Source organism: Thermobia domestica, chromosome 10, assembly GCF_964235325.1.
Source record: "Thermobia domestica chromosome 10, izTheDome1.hap1.1, whole genome shotgun sequence".
Taxonomy (NCBI): Eukaryota; Metazoa; Arthropoda; class Insecta; order Zygentoma; family Lepismatidae; genus Thermobia; species Thermobia domestica.
In genome coordinates, this window is record NC_137463.1 from 212,028,385 (window position 1) to 212,049,556 (window position 21,172).

Below are 21,172 nucleotides of genomic sequence, written 5' to 3' on the forward strand. Positions count from 1 at the left end.
GTGAGAGGACTTATAAAATACTGACAGAAGAGAAATACAGACTTAACTATTGCTACTGCTTTCTTGTTTATCAACAGAAAGAACGAGGTTTTGATTTTGTACTACCACTTTTTTGTTAGAAATAATGAAACTGATTTTATGTATTTTGTTTACATTTTATTCCAAATAGCATTAAGTCAATTATAAAATACATTTATGTTTGAAAGCAACTGTTTCTTTAACTTCTTTATACTGGCCTTTTAAAATAAATAATTAGCCTATGACTGATATCATTTTAAATTTATTGGCGATTTTATACACATGATAAAGGATTTTCCTTAGTATTATCCGCAACTTTATTAACTTTTGATATCAAAATTGTATTTTTGCTCTAAATATTGAAAGTTAAATGTTTGATAACAAGGAATTTTATGTAGATATTCCATGTTTATGTATAACTTAAGACTTTTTCGTTTGTATGTGCCAAGAGTTGTTGGTATGAATGTTTGCATATTTATTTTGCTTGTTACTGTCTAAATTTTAACTTTATTATTTGTATTATTAACTAACGAAAGTTATAGTGCGCTATATAATGTTACTCACAGACTGTGATGTTTAGTATAGGAAATTTTGATTTGGCTTAGCTGCGGTATTTAAGTAAATAGTCTTATTGATTATAAGCGACAACTAGAGACCAATTTCTGGACAATTTTACTAAGTACAAGAATTGTAAGAAATACAATACCTGATATACCAAATGAATTAGAATATGACATATCATTTTCGTAAGCAGGATATATAATAGAGTCAACTTAATTATTTACTGAATACTTGAAACTGCTAAATTTATAACCGTATAGAGGGTAATAATCAGATTTAAACGCTGTTGAATTATCAGAATTGTAACACATATGACATTATGTTATATACTTTAGGAGGGGGTTGCAGCTATTTTTTAGTTTTGATTGACTTGTCACTTTTGTTTGATATTATCCTTTTAGTATTATGAAATTTAACGATAGACTAATGATACAACACATGCTTTTGCGTAACTGGGGGACAGAAAACTTACTGTATGGTCAAATAAGTTTGTGAAGAACGACGTTGTTGGTTCTTACATTTTTTTTTATCATCTTACGGATTTATTTTACCTATGATGTTCCTTAAGAGTAATACAATGAACATAATATAATCGGGAATTGTTAAATGCAAATGATTTCAAAAGACTTTGCAACAAGCCAGCATAGATAAAAGCTTAATATAGGTTCAATGGTTAAATCTATTCCGATGATACATAAGTTTGATTAGATAATTTTGTGAATGAGTAAGAACGTTTTACTTTACATATTCCTTTGTATTACTTTTATTATTTTAAAAGCTTGATTATTAAAATATAATCAAAATTTCGTGAGCATTTGAGTTGAGCGGAATCGTGTGCACATTGATTGGTTTTCCTGGACTACTATATTTGAAGATAGTTTAGAAATACCCAGGTAAAGTTTTATAGTTAGAAGCTCTACAATTATGTGAGTTGTGGAAGGCAGAGAGGGTATATTGACATTACTATTATGATTATAAATGTTAATTATTAATAATGTATATTATATATATGAAATATCTTTTCTACTTAGCATATGTTATTATTAGAAAATAGAGCTGTTAGAATTATTTCTTTTGGTGTGTGTCTGAACTGAGGAGACAACGCTGCAATTTAGGAACATTTTTACGGGGGGTTGTTTAGGAATGGAATTGTAGGTAGCTCATACAGCTTTTATAAAAGATGTTTTGGAGTAATTTTATAAGACAGACACAACGCATTATCATTTAATTAGCTTACAATTTAACTTAGCACATATATATTATGATCTCTTTAATTTCAGTTACTATTTTTGGAAATATTAACTATAACAGTGTGATATTGTATTTGGACCTGTGTACTGGATAGAGAGAATGTTTTTAGTGTTGTAGGTATATTATTTATTTATAACTTACTGATGAATTTAATTTAATGTAATATATTTATGACGCCTTGCAAATGTATGTGTAAATTAAGTTCTATCATATGTACATGATTGCCCACAGATTGAAGACCATTTATATTATATCGTATGAGGGAGCCCCTCTTTTTGAAGTATATTATCCAAGAAACGGAAGGAACCAAACAACATGGAATCTATAAGTTTAGATATCGCATCATTTAAAACACAATGAATCATTGGTAGTGTACTTACTTATGGCCCGTGGGGCCGCTAGTTTGATTTTACCTGTTGCCGTGCGATCACCATGATCATGGGTTTTGGGGGTTTTCCCACATTTTTTTATTTTGCCATTTTATGCATTTTTATTACCGTTTCCTTTAGCTTAACCTCTATATTCGTAAAACGTAAAATTTAAGTTTTTTGTTACATTTTTTATTTTTATTAATCCATTTGTTTAGTTAGTATGAGGAAAACTCATGAAATACGTATTTAGAATTATAGACCTGAAAGAATTATACTGTTAAGCAAATGTTCATTAGGAATTGAGCCTGGACGTGCCTACATTGAAGGCGAGAACGTTAGTAGCTATGCTATGTGGGTGACATTTTATAATATAGAATTATTTTGTGGAACTCTAGACATGATTTAAACACTAATAGCGTTGATAATTTTATACTTTGCAGAACTTAAGTCATTACGAAAGATTTTCTTTTTAAGATTTAACTTTTATTGTATGTTTACATACTTCGCCATATTTTAAGTCATTCATGTAATACTGTTGGAAGATATTTGTTTTATATGAATTAATATCATTAGTTTGAGGAGGCAAATTTTGTAAAAAGCATCTTTTGCCTTTTAATCATGAAGCAAGTGAGTGGCTAGATATATTTATGCACGTAGCGGAGACCATTAATTATTATTTAGATAAGATAGGTATTGTTGATGTAGGATATTTAGATTTGATTTTCATTGGAGAGCACATTAGGTTTTGATTTTATGGAAAATTACTAGATTCACTACTCATAAACCTGATGATGAATGGAACATTAAACTTAAAATCAACACAATTCATGCAACGATGAATGAAGGTATCGGTATTAATCTTCATTTTATGGAAAATATTTACATCAGTAAATTTGAGGTATGATTTTATCATATTTGTAGAATGGAATGTAGGTGTTATATTTATTTGTTTCAAAGCATTATGGAATTTTAATCTAAAGGCGTATTATTATGAATATGTATATGATAAATTGAACAGTTTGATACTGTTTATACGGCGTTGAAAAACATTTATTACCTTTTCGTGTTCATTACTTTGTCAGGATTGCTTGATCTACATATTTTTAAACAATTTGTGTGTTGATGGTCTTGATAGATCGCTAATAAATACACATATCGATGAAGATTGAAGGTTACGCATAGTGTGTTATTCAGTTTTCTTGTGATTTTTTTTTTAATACAGGAAAGACATTACAAAACCATTTTGAATATTTTTTGTGTATTATCACTACTTTGTACAATATAATATTTGTGCGGTATATATAGGATTATACAATGCAATGTGTCTGTAAATCAGCATTTTAAATATAAATATCTTATTATGGTAGACTGAAAATTGTTGACACTAGAGCTCATGGCTTTGATTCTGAAAGATGCACGATTTGTCAGATATATTATTACCTAGTTTCATTTTATGTCGACCCAAAAAATTCTAATTTAACTTTTAAGACTTTTAACAATGTTTGTGCAGTTCATTTTATTTATGACGCAATGAGGATTGCATATCTTTTAGGGGTATCAGCCTTTTGTTTTCTCATTTACACCAACTAGTACTACGACTATCAAATCATGATCGAAATACTATACAGAGTTAGCAACGCTTTGATGAAATAGAAGACCTTCAATCAAACATAAGACAAAATACTTGAAAATCGTGTATTTGATACACTTTTTCGCTAGAAATTTGAAGAACGAATTATACTGTTTTTAGTTTTGGCAAGACACCTGAACCAAAGTATTTCATATTCACAGCTTAGTTGATTTCGAGAAATGAAGATTGTTATTCTTTTAAAACATTTCAGCAATAACTTTGAAATTTGATGGAATCTGAACCTGAGTTTTTTTTTTTTTTTTTTGGAAGGGTCATAGTTGTCCAAGGATACAAGATACCTGTGGTATAAATATCACATCAATACATGTAGGAACACTTTTCAATGGGGCCTACCACGTATTGATGTGATATTTATACCACAGGTATCTTGTATCCTTGGACAACTATGACCCTTCCAAAAAAAAAAAACTCAGGTTCAGATTCCATCAAATTTCAAAGTTATTGCTGAAATGTTTTAAAAGAATAACAATCTTCATTTCTCGAAATCAACTAAGCTGTGAATATGAAATACTTTGGTTCAGGTGTCTTGCCAAAACTAAAAACAGTATAATTCGTTCTTCAAATTTCTAGCGAAAAAGTGTATCAAATACACGATTTTCAAGTATTTTGTCTTATGTTTGATTGAAGGTCTTCTATTTCATCAAAGCGTTGCTAACTCTGTATAGTATTTCGATCATGATTTGATAGTCGTAGTACTAGTTGGTGTAAATGAGAAAACAAAAGGCTGATACCCCTAAAAGATATGCAATCCTCATTGCGTCATAAATAAAATGAACTGCACAAACATTGTTAAAAGTCTTAAAAGTTAAATTAGAATTTTTTGGGTCGACATAAAATGAAACTAGGTAATAATATATCTGACAAATCGTGCATCTTTCAGAATCAAAGCCATGAGCTCTAGTGTCAACAATTTTCAGTCTACCATAATAAGATATTTATATTTAAAATGCTGATTTACAGACACATTGCATTGTATAATCCTATATATACCGCACAAATATTATATTGTACAAAGTAGTGATAATACACAAAAAATATTCAAAATGGTTTTGTAATGTCTTTCCTGTATTAAAAAAAAAATCACAAGAAAACTGAATAACACACTATGCGTAACCTTCAATCTTCATCGATATGTGTATTTATTAGCGATCTATCAAGACCATCAACACACAAATTGTTTAAAAATATGTAGATCAAGCAATCCTGACAAAGTAATGAACACGAAAAGGTAATAAATGTTTTTCAACGCCGTATAAACAGTATCAAACTGTTCAATTTATCATATACATATTCATAATAATACGCCTTTAGATTAAAATTCCATAATGCTTTGAAACAAATAAATATAACACCTACATTCCATTCTACAAATATGATAAAATCATACCTCAAATTTACTGATGTAAATATTTTCCATAAAATGAAGATTAATACCGATACCTTCATTCATCGTTGCATGAATTGTGTTGATTTTAAGTTTAATGTTCCATTCATCATCAGGTTTATGAGTAGTGAATCTAGTAATTTTCCATAAAATCAAAACCTAATGTGCTCTCCAATGAAAATCAAATCTAAATATCCTACATCAACAATACCTATCTTATCTAAATAATAATTAATGGTCTCCGCTACGTGCATAAATATATCTAGCCACTCACTTGCTTCATGATTAAAAGGCAAAAGATGCTTTTTACAAAATTTGCCTCCTCAAACTAATGATATTAATTCATATAAAACAAATATCTTCCAACAGTATTACATGAATGACTTAAAATATGGCGAAGTATGTAAACATACAATAAAAGTTAAATCTTAAAAAGAAAATCTTTCGTAATGACTTAAGTTCTGCAAAGTATAAAATTATCAACGCTATTAGTGTTTAAATCATGTCTAGAGTTCCACAAAATAATTCTATATTATAAAATGTCACCCACATAGCATAGCTACTAACGTTCTCGCCTTCAATGTAGGCACGTCCAGGCTCAATTCCTAATGAACATTTGCTTAACAGTATAATTCTTTCAGGTCTATAATTCTAAATACGTATTTCATGAGTTTTCCTCATACTAACTAAACAAATGGATTAATAAAAATAAAAAATGTAACAAAAAACTTAAATTTTACGTTTTACGAATATAGAGGTTAAGCTAAAGGAAACGGTAATAAAAATGCATAAAATGGCAAAATAAAAAAATGTGGGAAAACCCCCAAAACCCATGATCATGGTGATCGCACGGCAACAGGTAAAATCAAACTAGCGGCCCCACGGGCCATAAGTAAGTACACTACCAATGATTCATTGTGTTTTAAATGATGCGATATCTAAACTTATAGATTCCATGTTGTTTGGTTCCTTCCGTTTCTTGGATAATATACTTCAAAAAGAGGGGCTCCCTCATACGATATAATATAAATGGTCTTCAATCTGTGGGCAATCATGTACATATGATAGAACTTAATTTACACATACATTTGCAAGGCGTCATAAATATATTACATTAAATTAAATTCATCAGTAAGTTATAAATAAATAATATACCTACAACACTAAAAACATTCTCTCTATCCAGTACACAGGTCCAAATACAATATCACACTGTTATAGTTAATATTTCCAAAAATAGTAACTGAAATTAAAGAGATCATAATATATATGTGCTAAGTTAAATTGTAAGCTAATTAAATGATAATGCGTTGTGTCTGTCTTATAAAATTACTCCAAAACATCTTTTATAAAAGCTGTATGAGCTACCTACAATTCCATTCCTAAACAACCCCCCGTAAAAATGTTCCTAAATTGCAGCGTTGTCTCCTCAGTTCAGACACACACCAAAAGAAATAATTCTAACAGCTCTATTTTCTAATAATAACATATGCTAAGTAGAAAAGATATTTCATATATATAATATACATTATTAATAATTAACATTTATAATCATAATAGTAATGTCAATATACCCTCTCTGCCTTCCACAACTCACATAATTGTAGAGCTTCTAACTATAAAACTTTACCTGGGTATTTCTAAACTATCTTCAAATATAGTAGTCCAGGAAAACCAATCAATGTGCACACGATTCCGCTCAACTCAAATGCTCACGAAATTTTGATTATATTTTAATAATCAAGCTTTTAAAATAATAAAAGTAATACAAAGGAATATGTAAAGTAAAACGTTCTTACTCATTCACAAAATTATCTAATCAAACTTATGTATCATCGGAATAGATTTAACCATTGAACCTATATTAAGCTTTTATCTATGCTGGCTTGTTGCAAAGTCTTTTGAAATCATTTGCATTTAACAATTCCCGATTATATTATGTTCATTGTATTACTCTTAAGGAACATCATAGGTAAAATAAATCCGTAAGATGATAAAAAAAAATGTAAGAACCAACAACGTCGTTCTTCACAAACTTATTTGACCATACAGTAAGTTTTCTGTCCCCCAGTTACGCAAAAGCATGTGTTGTATCATTAGTCTATCGTTAAATTTCATAATACTAAAAGGATAATATCAAACAAAAGTGACAAGTCAATCAAAACTAAAAAATAGCTGCAACCCCCTCCTAAAGTATATAACATAATGTCATATGTGTTACAATTCTGATAATTCAACAGCGTTTAAATCTGATTATTACCCTCTATACGGTTATAAATTTAGCAGTTTCAAGTATTCAGTAAATAATTAAGTTGACTCTATTATATATCCTGCTTACGAAAATGATATGTCATATTCTAATTCATTTGGTATATCAGGTATTGTATTTCTTACAATTCTTGTACTTAGTAAAATTGTCCAGAAATTGGTCTCTAGTTGTCGCTTATAATCAATAAGACTATTTACTTAAATACCGCAGCTAAGCCAAATCAAAATTTCCTATACTAAACATCACAGTCTGTGAGTAACATTATATAGCGCACTATAACTTTCGTTAGTTAATAATACAAATAATAAAGTTAAAATTTAGACAGTAACAAGCAAAATAAATATGCAAACATTCATACCAACAACTCTTGGCACATACAAACGAAAAAGTCTTAAGTTATACATAAACATGGAATATCTACATAAAATTCCTTGTTATCAAACATTTAACTTTCAATATTTAGAGCAAAAATACAATTTTGATATCAAAAGTTAATAAAGTTGCGGATAATACTAAGGAAAATCCTTTATCATGTGTATAAAATCGCCAATAAATTTAAAATGATATCAGTCATAGGCTAATTATTTATTTTAAAAGGCCAGTATAAAGAAGTTAAAGAAACAGTTGCTTTCAAACATAAATGTATTTTATAATTGACTTAATGCTATTTGGAATAAAATGTAAACAAAATACATAAAATCAGTTTCATTATTTCTAACAAAAAAGTGGTAGTACAAAATCAAAACCTCGTTCTTTCTGTTGATAAACAAGAAAGCAGTAGCAATAGTTAAGTCTGTATTTCTCTTCTGTCAGTATTTTATAAGTCCTCTCACCCATTGGGATATTAAAAATAATCCTGCACTCCAAATTTTAACGGGAATATCAATAAAGTTTATGTAAAATCGTGTAAAATTTTACTATACCACAAATATCCAAAAAAATAAAAATGCAAAATTCTAATGCGTCAAATATATCTTAATTTAGAAACATCTCGGTTACCAGGTTTTCTCAGAATTCTTCCATTTCCTCCCACTTTCTTTAATCCATAATTATCAACTATTTCGTAACAATAGTCGTCTTTCCTACCCTCGATGTCTAGCTGTAGGACGTTAAACATAGAAGCTTTAAAGTTTTTCAAACAGAAAAAACATATTATATAATATTCTTACAAGTTTGAATACCAAAACTAGCTAAATTGTTTAAAATATTTTAAAGTGAGTTCTGTGATAAAGTTCAATTTTTTAAAAAAGTCTTGTTCACAAACTTTCGTGCCCAAAATGACCTACAACATAAAAATGCATTTTCAAAATATTATTCAAGTTTGATCTGCAGTAATCTATAAGGAAATCAAAGACAAAATCTAGAGCTATATGATATTCAACATGTTATGGCATATGCTAATGACATAAATCTAATAGAAAAATAATAGAAAGAAATACAAAAGTCTTACTGTACGCTTACAGTAATATGAGTTTTGACGTATATGCCAAGAAAACTAAATACATAAAAGTATGTTGCATTCGTAGTACTGCAAAATATCAATACACGAAAATATGCAGTAATAATTTCGTTAAAGTAAATACTTCCAAATATCTAGAATCAATAATATCAAATCATACCAAATAAATGGTTATTGAAACGCAATAAAATATTTTGGCGGCACAAATTTTATCAAAGAACACAAGAGCTTAAATATAAACAATACTTATGGTTTCTGTAATGTATGAATGAAAAAAAACGTACTCGGTTACTTTCAAAAATACAGTAAAGATATTTTAACGAAAATCAAAGCCATACATTCAAACCCTAAAACGGTAATAAAAATGACAGCAATCACATAAATAATGTATTACGTTAACCAAAACATTAATAAAGCCATCGTATGTACGGAGGTAAGGTAATCAACTCATGTATCCAAAAATGGCAATAAGTAAAACGATTTTCAAAGCCCTAACTGAAAAATCAAATCGGAAATCAACCACTAGAAAGACCTATAAGTAATTCATTGAACAATGTTAAAATAATTCTCCTACAAATAAAAAATACAAAGTAAAATAATCAAATACAACTGCTAGCTGCAAACCAAAGTCATTAGAAAATATTTGTGAACCCTTGGAATCCAAATGACCTCACGCTAGTTAATTAGTAAAAATTTCCAAAGTTATAATAAACAATCTGTACGATAGTTCTATTAGTAAAGATTGTTTCACTCATCAATAAAGGTTCAACAGTATGCTAAGCACAAATCAAAGTATTGTACGAATATTCTCCAACAACCATATGACGTAAATAAATCCTTTCAAGTATATCCCTAAAACTGCAAAGAACAAATTGAAAATAGCTCACGTTCAATACTTCTGTAATTCAAAATTTTAATAGAGCAAGTCGTTTCCATATATGGCAAGTCGTAACTTCTCAATCCTTCCACAACATAACATCAACATAATAATTACTAGTATCAACATAAGTCAAGCGTATTATCACAAAAAAAAAATCACCCCTAACACCAAAAATATTCATGCCACATGTTGAGAAACACTATATTAAAATATATATAGGTTGTAATATTCCAAATTTTAACTGGTCAAATCCAAAGGTTAAGTTGAGTTGATTTTGGGGTAGCGTCCCGTTCAGCAGCAAGGCTATACGAAACGTGGACCTACTAATTAACGTGAAATTCAAACCACATGAGTTCCCACCGGAAAATCAAATCCCTAGGGTTTATATAAATATCTATATTATTTCTCTGATCAAAATTCTATTCTCAAACATAAAGCAAGTCAGATTTATAGTAAATTTCTTTCAGAACTGCATAAAATAATACCTAAAATAAAAACTAGTAAATCATGTATATTACAGTCCTAACTTAATCTTCATTGAATAGTATCCAATGTGCGTTTCACCAAGTATACAATCAACTTTCGTCATTTAATAACATCGTTAATCCATATATTCATAACTTTTTCATTCTTCTGCTCATGTTTCCTTCTTTAAATATAATAAATAATATAAAATACTGCTGTTCAATACTTAAAGATATAAATAATAAAAGCTAAACTAAAAAAAAAATCACGTCCAAGCGTGACACTAAAAGCTAGTCGTTACGTATCTACCAATATTTATCAATCAAATCATTCTCTATGTCTCAATTCTAAAGCAAACTGACTTAGTTCAGGGAAGCTTTAAACTTACGATATATAACAATAGACATATAAATTTCAAGGAATTCTTCCGTTTCCTCCCGCATCCACAATAATTAAACCTATCATACAAAGTCTACATAAATATATTTCCATGACAAACCATATACAGTAAACAAAATTATAAATATTATACAAATTTGGTTACAAAGTGTTCTTTCCACAACAGATCTCACTTTATTTAAATAGGTTAAATTATGTTTTCCAATGCCTATAGTTCGTGTGCACGTTCATTAATTAAAATATAATTTCATAATCAAATTTGTTCCTTGTTCTCCAAAACGCATAGCCTTATTTTACATGAAAATAATAATAATATCAAATAAGTATTTCTACATTTTTATATCATGTATTATGTTTTTCTACCATCAAATGTCAGTGTAACTGTCTTTATTTCAAGCAATAATACTGTTTATGCTGTAGCTCATAAAGTGAATAAAAAGATCCTTACAACTGTAAATTTTAAACGGCTAAGTTTTATGCCTGCTATATGCCAAAATCAAATCCTACAAATATATGCACATAATTTCATTTCTATATGTTTTCTGTATCGTCGCTCTGCAACCAGTTATATCTACTCCTACCACAAATTCATTACAAAGCCAAGACAAAGCATAACAAACAAAATCAATGGCACTAAACTGACAAATAGTTAATTCAGTAAAAAATCACGGCACCAAACGCTATGCTCTGGTCTCTGTTCTGCTCACCTCCAAATATAAAACTAAAATATTTCATCTTCCTACATATATTCCTAAATAATTATAGTCAAAATATTAAAGTCACTATATCGACTTTTCATATCCCCCTAACATTCGCTTCAATAGTTTCAAATATTTCACAATACACACTACATCCTTCATCCATAATTTCTACAAATCTTATATATTAATAGTAGAAAATAAAAGTTCCTCTCCTCACATTCTAAACAAATACATAAAATTATAATCACGTACGTTCACAAATCAATTTTGTTCCTCGTGTAGCATTGTCGCAAACGCTCTCGCCTTCAGTGCAAGTAGTCCCGTGTTCGTTGCCGCTCAAAAGTCAAACAGCCATCCTAAGTAATTTTTTCCTGCGGTTTCCTCATTCATACCGAATAAATGCCTAAATAATATATAGTATACAAGTTCCGCGTTACTTCCTTCCTTCTCCTATCCTTTTCCTTCCTTTCATCAAATAATCTGCTCGGCAAGGGTCGTCATCCTTCATACACTACAAACTATTCAAACAAATACATAAAATCATAAACACATAGCTTCACAAATAAAAAATGTGTCCCCCAAAATCATTCTCGCAAGCGCTCTCACCTTCAGTACAAATGGTCCCATGTTCGTTGCCGCTCAAAAGTCTAACAACCTGCCTAAGTAATTTTTCCCTGGAGTTTCCTCATTCACACTGAGTAAATGCCAAAATAATACCTAATATACAAATTTCAAGCCACTTCCTTCGTTCTCCTATCTTTTTCTTTTCCCTTCCCTTTCATCAAATATTCTGCTCACCAGGAGCGTCATCTCATACAATACAAGCTATCCAAACAAATGCATATAAGTTATAAAAAAATACGTTCACAAATAAAAAAATTGTGTCCACACATAGCAATGTCACAAGCGCTCTCAACTTCAATACAAATGGTCCCATGTTCATTGCCTCTCAAAAAAAAAATCTAACAACCTGCCTGTGTAATTTTTCCTGGAGTTTCCTCATTCATACCACGTAAATGCCAAAATAATACCTAATATTCAAATTCCAAGCCAGTTCCTTCCATCTCCTATCCTTTCCCCTTCTTTCATCAAATAATCTGTTCAGCAAAAGGGAAGGGAGGTCATCCCTCATACGTCACAAAATAACATGGGCATAAATGTCCAAACCCAAATAGTATTTCAAACAAATCATTTTAAATTATTAATCGTATCATCTATTTTATTCGTGTAACTAAATGTAAACCTCGTACATAAAAATACAACGCAATTTTCTTACATAAGTACAACGAAATTTCTAAGATGTAGTTATAAAAATAAACAATTATACATGCATATTAAAATAACATAGCAAAGCGAGTCAAAAATGATATTCCTATAGTATTATTCAATGCCAACAGCATCAACAAAAACTAAATCAAATGCCTAGCGTTCAGTAACTCAATGCATCATACAAAGTAAAAGCTAATTCACAAGATCAATAATGTATCATGGCACTTTTCTTAAATATGGTTAGTAACGTATTCCTAAAGGTAATATTATTCCTAAAATACTAAGTTTAATCAAATATATAACGTACAGCACATTCTGTTCCAAGCATAAAATGTTCATTCTGCAAACAATTCTGTCATCAGTACACTCTATCTTAAAATCAATCTTAATCCGTATTCCATTTCCGGTATGCGTTAACAGTATGTATCACCGAAAAAGCTAAATCCAACTTTGTAAAAATTTGTGTGCACATAAGGTAGGTTTTCCATAATATTTCACAATAAAACAAAATAACAACTAGCTTACTCCCAAATATACATTTCCTCAATCATTTCTTGTCTTCACAATAATGCCAATACCGTCAACATTAAGTCTCGTAAGTAAGATAATCCGCGCTGTGTATTCCTCTTACAATCCAACAAGTTAAAACAAAAAGTAAAAAGTTACCGGTATGTCTATATCTAAATAATATGTAAATACTTCTACTCATTAAATCGCAAATATCAATCTCCTTGGACCAGTATTAAATAATATCAAAATTTAAAATGCCAAAATGTGCAATAGCACAGTCACACATGCCTTTCTATATAATTCAACAATCAAAGATAAAAAATGGATATTACATCTCCTGCACAATTTTGAATCAATAAGATTTAACATAACTGTAAATATGTCTCTTCATTTTCTTTCTTAGCGCATTTCATTCCAATCATATCAAATCTCACCCGCTTCATACACAAATTTCTCTTATCCTCCTCAAAATGTAAAAATGTACAACAGATGGCAGCACCAATCACTTATATTCTGCACAGAAGAAATCAAGTTCTTTATCAATTCTATATAATTTTCTGTTATTCATAAGCATATAATAATAATACAATCACAAGCGTCAAAGGGTATATATAAAACATATATACTTTACACAAAAACAAACACTAAAATCAATTTCTCAGAGTTTTTATATTTGGCAATAGCCTAGTAATAGAAGCTTCAAGGATCCAGGAATGCCCGTCATTCATTCCTTCATTTTCAAAACAGCATGCAGGAAATGCTGCCCAATTTTCCCGCTACTAATTTCATGGCGCTGTAATCGCAAATCTCCAATGGATGTAGTGATGTCAGCGGTAAGTAAATATTATATTATTTATTTCAGTCAATAAAAATAATTAAAGGGTTAATTTGATATAATTAAATAGTACTATAAGGTAATAACGGTACGTATATCATCATACGCGATTACATTAATTCTACGAAATCATCTTTAATTGAATAAATTAATAGCAATTTGATTAAAGGGGTAATCATTTTGATAGGAGTTTGATTAAAGGGTTAATTAAATTGATATCAAAATTTAATTAAATTATATCTTACAATGTTGCATGTTTTACACTATAAATATACAAAATATAGGGAATTTCAACCCTTTAGGGCATAATTTGGCAACACCGCAACGCTAAAAAGCCCGTAATACAGCGTAAAAGGCCTCGATTAATATAATATCGCCTCAGGGAGGTCAGATAAGGGAATGTTCCTACTGACTTTAGGTCCTTGAAACTGTAACACATTGTAAGTATAGTTTTTAATATATTTCATTCTGCTCTGGTCAGAACTGTGTTTTATTTGTTATATATATATATATATATATATATATATATATATATATATATATATATATAATCTTCCCTCCCTTCCGCCAAGTTACGGAGCTGAATTTGGATTTAAACAGCATCAAAAGTGTCACTGTTTATCTCAGGGACCCCCAAAACTATAGTTTTCACTCTAATATCGGTCATTTACGATCATTTTAAACTCTCCCCCCTTCAACTTCCTTAAGCTGCACCGTCAAAGTGATATGACAGAAACCATCTCAGGTCTGAACCTCGTCTATGTTGAAAATGGATCGAGATCGGTTGTGAGGTTCAAGAGTTATTAAGTTTAATTTATTTTTGTACATTTTCCTCTTCCATCCCCATCCCCTAAGTTTTACTGTCAAAGTGATATAATAGAAACCACCCCAAGTCCGAACCTCATCTATGTTGAAAATTTGATCGAGATCGATCGAGTATTTCAAGAGTTACTAAGTTTTATTTATTTTTATACATACATCTCCTCCTCCTTCCTCCTCCCCTAGGTTCTACCATCAAAGTGAAAGTAAAGTAAAAAAAAAAAAAAAAAAAATCCAGTTCCGAACCTCATACATGTTAAAAATTTGATCGAGATTGTTCGTTTGGTTCAAGAGATTAGGAGTCACGAACATAGTAACTTTCAATTTTATAATATAGATTTATTGTCGTAGTATAATGTTATATCGCTTAATCCTCGATGTGCCGTATACCTAAGGAGGCTAAAAGTTATATTGATAAACAGTTACTCAACGTATAAGCATCCGACCATGAAATAAAACTAGCGGTCACATGCACTAAGTTTTTGTCAATGTCATGAAAATGTTATTTCGATATTAATTTTATGAGCACACATTAAAAATTTCCAACGGATGCTTAAGTCTCGGAGCCAAGGTAATACCCATTTAGTCGGCACCTATAGTGTACAGAATTACCGATATTCAATACTACATTTCTCATCAGTTTTAGAACAGCACTAATATGATTTGAAATGAAATGAAATATTTTGTTTAACATCCCACGATTATGCACCAATGTTAAGGGAAACAGTGATGATGAGAAATGACTGAAATGGTGGAATGAAGAAAGTAGGGGGAAACGGAAAAAAACGCGAGAAAACCCACGCACACGGTGTTTGTCTACCAAAAAAGCTCACGTGGCGCAAGAACAAGATGACACCTGTGTGGCTTGAAAACGAGCAATATCTACAAAAAAACGCGAACAACTAATTCAGAAAACGACATACTGTAGCTATATGCTACAGGAGCAGATCGACTCACACGGATTGCATAAACTACTGGAAACACATTTACTTCAGCGGCATATTTACTGAAGCCAAGGAATTCAAATAAAAGATGGAATGATTTTTTCCCCTTCTTTTTAACATCCTATAAAAATATTCAAGTAGTACAGGTACTTGTGCAAGACACTTGCGGTCATTATTACTTACGCGACAACTGATAATTATAATTTACGTTACCCCAAAACTCAATGTGTTCTTTTCAAATTTTATTTTAAAAAAATGCTTTTAATTTGATCATATGACTTTCTTCCTTTTCAAGCTGACAAGTAACGTAAAGTATTGGGCAGCGAAGCGCACACTCCTAATACTTCTCCAAAAAGAGTCCCAGTTAGGGAGATAGAATAAAAGCAACTAACGGACCCCGCACAGAATATATAAACCTTGATTACCGTACTATTGCCGCGAGAAGTTCCGTATGCAATAGGTATTAGTTACGTATGTAGTACATTAGTTTAATGTCTTATTTCTTTTAAAGAACCGAATAATTTTCTTGAAGATCGCAAGGAAAACTGTTATTGTGTCTCTTTAATCACAAACATTCGACTAAAAATAAGTAAGTGAATGTGCTACCATCTAGTGAGCTTCTTATAACTATTTAAAGAACACACAATCTTAAATCAACTTGAAGCGACACACGGCATCTTAACACTTTTGAACAACGATAAAGAAAGCATAATAATCATGGAATATTTGGATTCGAGATTTCAACAGATTTAAAAGTTTCATGAGCCGTACGTAGCGAAAAAGTAATTCCCCAACCCCTCAACGTCTGTTCCTCCGTTCGTCCCGATCCATACCACTCAATCCTGTGATCCATACCACTCAATTCGCCATGTTGATAACATAAATGCTCGCTTCTTTCCCACAATGCAAGTGTTCAGTTACCTTGCGCCAAGTAGTTCCGTCCGCTCGCCGTATAGTCCCATGTTTATAACCGCTTATATATAACAAATAAACAGGTTTTTCGAGACTCTTATATGTTATCAAGCACACAAACGATCAAATTATCCATATCTTTCCTGTAAATTTTAAAAATTTCGCTGGAAACGGACGCCCAACTTTGGAATTTAACCCAAACAAAGGATAATTTACTGAACGGTGAAAACGAGAAATTGTTATTTTCTCGTAAACGGCTCTAACGACTTTTTATACGCCAGTAATAGCTATTTAATTGAGGGTCGCAGTGGTTCAGTGGAAGAGCGTTCGTCTCTGGTGCATAGGGTCCTTAGTTCGATCTCAGCTCGCGCCAATTGAATTTTGTGGTGGACAAACACCATGTACTTGGGTTTTCTCGGTGTTCTCCCGTTTTCTCCCACTTTTTGCTTCTACCACTTTCTTTCATTTCTCATCGTCAGCGTCTCCTTTAGCCTAGTCGGCATAACTGTGGAACGTAAAACTTAAATGTTTCATTTCACCATATTTAATTAACAACCGTATCCTGTGATATAAGTATTTTTCTAGAAAAAGTGCACAAGAGAATAGTTTACTCGTGGTATGAGTTTGTTTTTCGATAGATTTTCTTGTAAACATCTCAGCGGATATCCTTCATATTTCATTCATTAATAACTTAACAACACGGCATAAGTAATTTCTCATGAAACAAGTCATAAGAGGTCGTCACTCTAAGGGCTGAGTTCCTTTTCGGGTTTTTTCTCAGAAACGACTTAGCCATTTTTTTTTTTAATGAACTATGAAGAAAATTGCTTATTTAATTAATCAACTATAATGTTGCGTAATTTACCTCTTATGGAAATATCCACAAAAAGTAGTTTGAGAAGATGGTAATTTCCTTCGAATGAAGTTCCCGAAAACGTCTTGTGATTTAGATTGTAGGCTATTTCGTGTTGCACAGTGATGTTTCACTAATAACTACAGCATAACGTGATTTAGTTGAAGATATTGGAAGGAGAAAGTTGAGTACGGTGGCCAAATCTTTTATTTGTGGTTTGTTTTTGTGTGGAGCAGTCAATTTTAGGGAGCACTGTGCTGATTTATCAAACACATTACTCCGTTTAGCAGGCCGGTGGCTAGCCCAAAAGTGTAGGGGGGGGGGGTAGTAGAAGTTAGGGCGCCCCGATTCAACCATATTATAGTTCATCACCATATTATAATCCATTTGCAAGCCTATCGTGAAAATTTTAGTGGTGTGGTAAAAATTTAGGGGGGCCCGTCCCGCTAGATCCGCCTTGGATACAGACCTGCCGTTTAGATATTTAAGTATGTTTTCTTCTTGCCATTAAATTTCTAAATTGAAAGTAATAGTTTTTAAATCAACTGCCAACCCTTATTAACTTTCGATTGTTTCTTTATGTATATTACCTTTAACGTTTCTATTTTCCTCACACTTTCATGTCACCCGTTGGTAAGACTGAAGGCAGAACAAGGGGTAAACGGTGGCTCAGTGGTAGAGCACTTACTCTGGTGAGTAGGGTCCTGGTTCGATCCAGGGGCGTCAATTAGGGGGGGCAGGAGGGGGCAATTGCCTACCCCAAGAGTTTGAGGAATACATATACTTTAATAAATTGTCTACTAATATACTGGTACAAAACGTGAAAGTCTTATGTCTGTGGTGCTCTTGCCCCCGTCAAGCGAAGTCTAAAATGACGCCCCTGGTTCGATCAACAGTCAAGTAAGTTTGTGGTGGACAACATCGTGTCCTTGGGTTTTCCTAGGGTGCTCCCGTTTTCTCCTACATTATCATTTCACCAATTCTCCCATCAACACTCATTTGCCTTAATCATCTCTCTCTTTTTTTTCGCCTAGCGGGCATAATCCTGGGACGTTAAACTAAAAGATTTCATTTGATTCCATGAAAGAACAAACCAAACCGTGCAAAGTGCATACCATTGATCTGCGTTTCCCAACCTTTTAAAACTTGCGGCACACTACGGGTGTAAGTTTAATTCTCGCGGCACACTTATAAATATTTTATATTTTATTTATAAATATAAACTAGGGATGGGCAAAACCGGTTTCTATAAAAACCGAAAACCGGTTTCTATAAAAACAAAACCCCGAAAAACCGACATTTCGGTTTTCTCCAAAACCGGTTCGATTTTCACCGAAACTGGTTTCGGTGAAAACTTTTCGAAAAAACATAAGACTATTTCTCTGTGGAAATGGATTCGGTTTCCGGAGAACAACGAAACACCATTCTGGTCAGAAATAGAACAAATTTTGAAAAAAGAAACCGGAATCGGTTTTGAAAAAAGAAACCGGAAACGGGATTGGGTGAAAACCAAACCGGTTTTGGAGAAATCCCGAACCGGTTTTCTATAAACCTAAAACCGAAAAACCGGTTTTTGTGCCCACCACTATATAAAACACAGTGGTAATTTTTTTTCTGTGTTACACAGAAGGCGGCTAGATCACTGGTTTTCTCCCGTGGTAAATAATTACGCTTATTATTAATTCTAATTTAAAAATAGAAAACAATTGCAATAAAATTTTGGACTCACGTTTTTAAAAATACGCTTTCTTTTTCGAAAACTGTATGTAACATTTTACTAAGAAGGAAGATCACTAAATAACGAACGAACAAACAAACCTATTTTACTTTTAAAACACAAATATAGGTAATTTGTCGAAAGGACTGAATGACATTTTAAATTTTCAAGTTATGAAATAGTCTGTAACAATAAAGAAGCAATAATGGTCATAACAATAACAACAAATACTTTTTTCAACATTAGAAATATACAGAACAGTAGCACGGTATGAAACTTAAAATTGTAGATTCATAGTAGAGGTTCATAGTAATGTGGAATGCAAATATACATTTTCCCCCACGTTTCACAATTTGATTGCTATAGAATTAATGATTTTGTTTCGATTTCCTCGCGGCACATCAGCAGCCCATTTACGGCACACTGGTTGAGAAACGCTGCCATAGAATATACATACAGATATAGAAATGGGGAACGAAGGCCATTCAATACTGCCTGCATCACTGTGAATTCATAGAACTTTTCGAGCATGCATATAAAGTATCATATCTGAAAGTTTTCTCGATTTCCAAAAGAATTGTAGTGTTTTTTAAATTTTCTCTTTAGGTTTCTGTTTCTCTATGTAAAAAAAAAAAAAAAGCCTTTATATTTTTCAATAAAGATTAGTTTTTTCTCTTTTCTTTTTTAAGGTTTAGGGTTTTCAGATAATTTAGGTCCATAATTAATGTTTTGAATAAAGAAGAAAATCAACAAAGAAATAATGTACTTCGGAACCTGTAAACCAAATTTAATACTATGACTACGTTTAAATGGTTCCATAAGATACACAGCAAAGATGGTGTTATAGCCAAGGGCGCCGATCCTGGAGGGGGCCGAGGACCCCCCCCCAAAGCTCATGTGGGCCCCTACTGTATTTGTGAATATACAATATTTGGCATAATTTGAGTGCAATTTGTCTTAAAATCTTCATATATATACCTTCTGCATCTGAATGGGCCCCCCAAAATTTACAGAGAAATCGGCGCCCTTGGTTATAACAACTTAATTTTAACACAGTTTATTGGTCGCAGCATGACTGCCACTACATTGTGTTATTTCAACACAAATGGTCCGTTGTTGCGGGTAAGACAGGCCCAATGTTAACGGTTTGACACAGTTAAGTGTAGAACAATGTAAGAATAACACTGTAGCAGCATTACAGACCGATATGAATGAACGAATGAACTCGGAAAGAGGAACAGTGTCACTGATCCTTTCACATAGTATATTAGGCTCGATCGAATTTTTTAAAAATCTAATTCCAATATTGCGGAACAGTTGGATCGTCTACCCAAACGTGTAACTTTTTTTTTTTTTTTATTTCAAATCGGAATATCTTCAGTTAGCGCACTGAGATCAAAGTTTCGTCAATTGTCAAAAATCGTACTCTTTTTGGAACACCTTCTATAAAATACGGTTTACTTCTTATAGTTGTAATAGAACAGGCACGTACCCAGGATTTCGTAATAGGGGGGGGGGGGAACTGTGACATGAAATACCGTGGTTATCGCACCATGGGCTCGTAGAGTCATATTTTAATAACAACTATCAAGAAATCTCGAGTAAAACAATATTTAAAAAGTACTGAAAAATCTTACAATGTCTACGTTCCCTCCTCTGCTCATTTAAATAGTTTCTATAACAATTTTCCTTTCATTAAGACCTTATCTATTATAAAAGGTTCATATCCATTATTAGAAAAAGTGCATATCCAATAATGTCTTGTAAAATATTTTACAATATCAGAGTTCCTTTCTCTGTTGAATCAAAAGTTAACAGAACTTTATTTCCATATAACCTTTTTGGTTTTCATTATTCCATCAACTACTGTCTGTTCCAAATGACAGGTTAAAGTAGCAATAGAA

The 21,172-nt window shown here is 31.6% G+C and overlaps 1 protein-coding gene across 5 annotated transcripts in view; it reads left to right on the plus strand.

Annotated features, from left to right (window-relative positions):
• LOC145662975 (uncharacterized) overlaps nucleotides 1–21,172 on the plus strand; it is a 153,280-nt gene that overhangs the window by 29,584 nt on the left and 102,524 nt on the right. For 2 of the 5 annotated variants that reach the window (XM_081729059.1, XM_081729058.1), the window contains exon 1: nucleotides 13,917–14,021. The exons of the other annotated variants lie outside the window; for them this stretch is intronic. In XM_081729059.1, coding sequence (XP_081585185.1) covers nucleotides 14,001–14,021 — 21 coding nt within the window. In that variant the 5' untranslated portion in view covers nucleotides 13,917–14,000. Of the gene's footprint in view, nucleotides 1–13,916; nucleotides 14,022–21,172 lie in introns of those variants that run through there. 5 annotated transcript variants of the gene reach the window in all.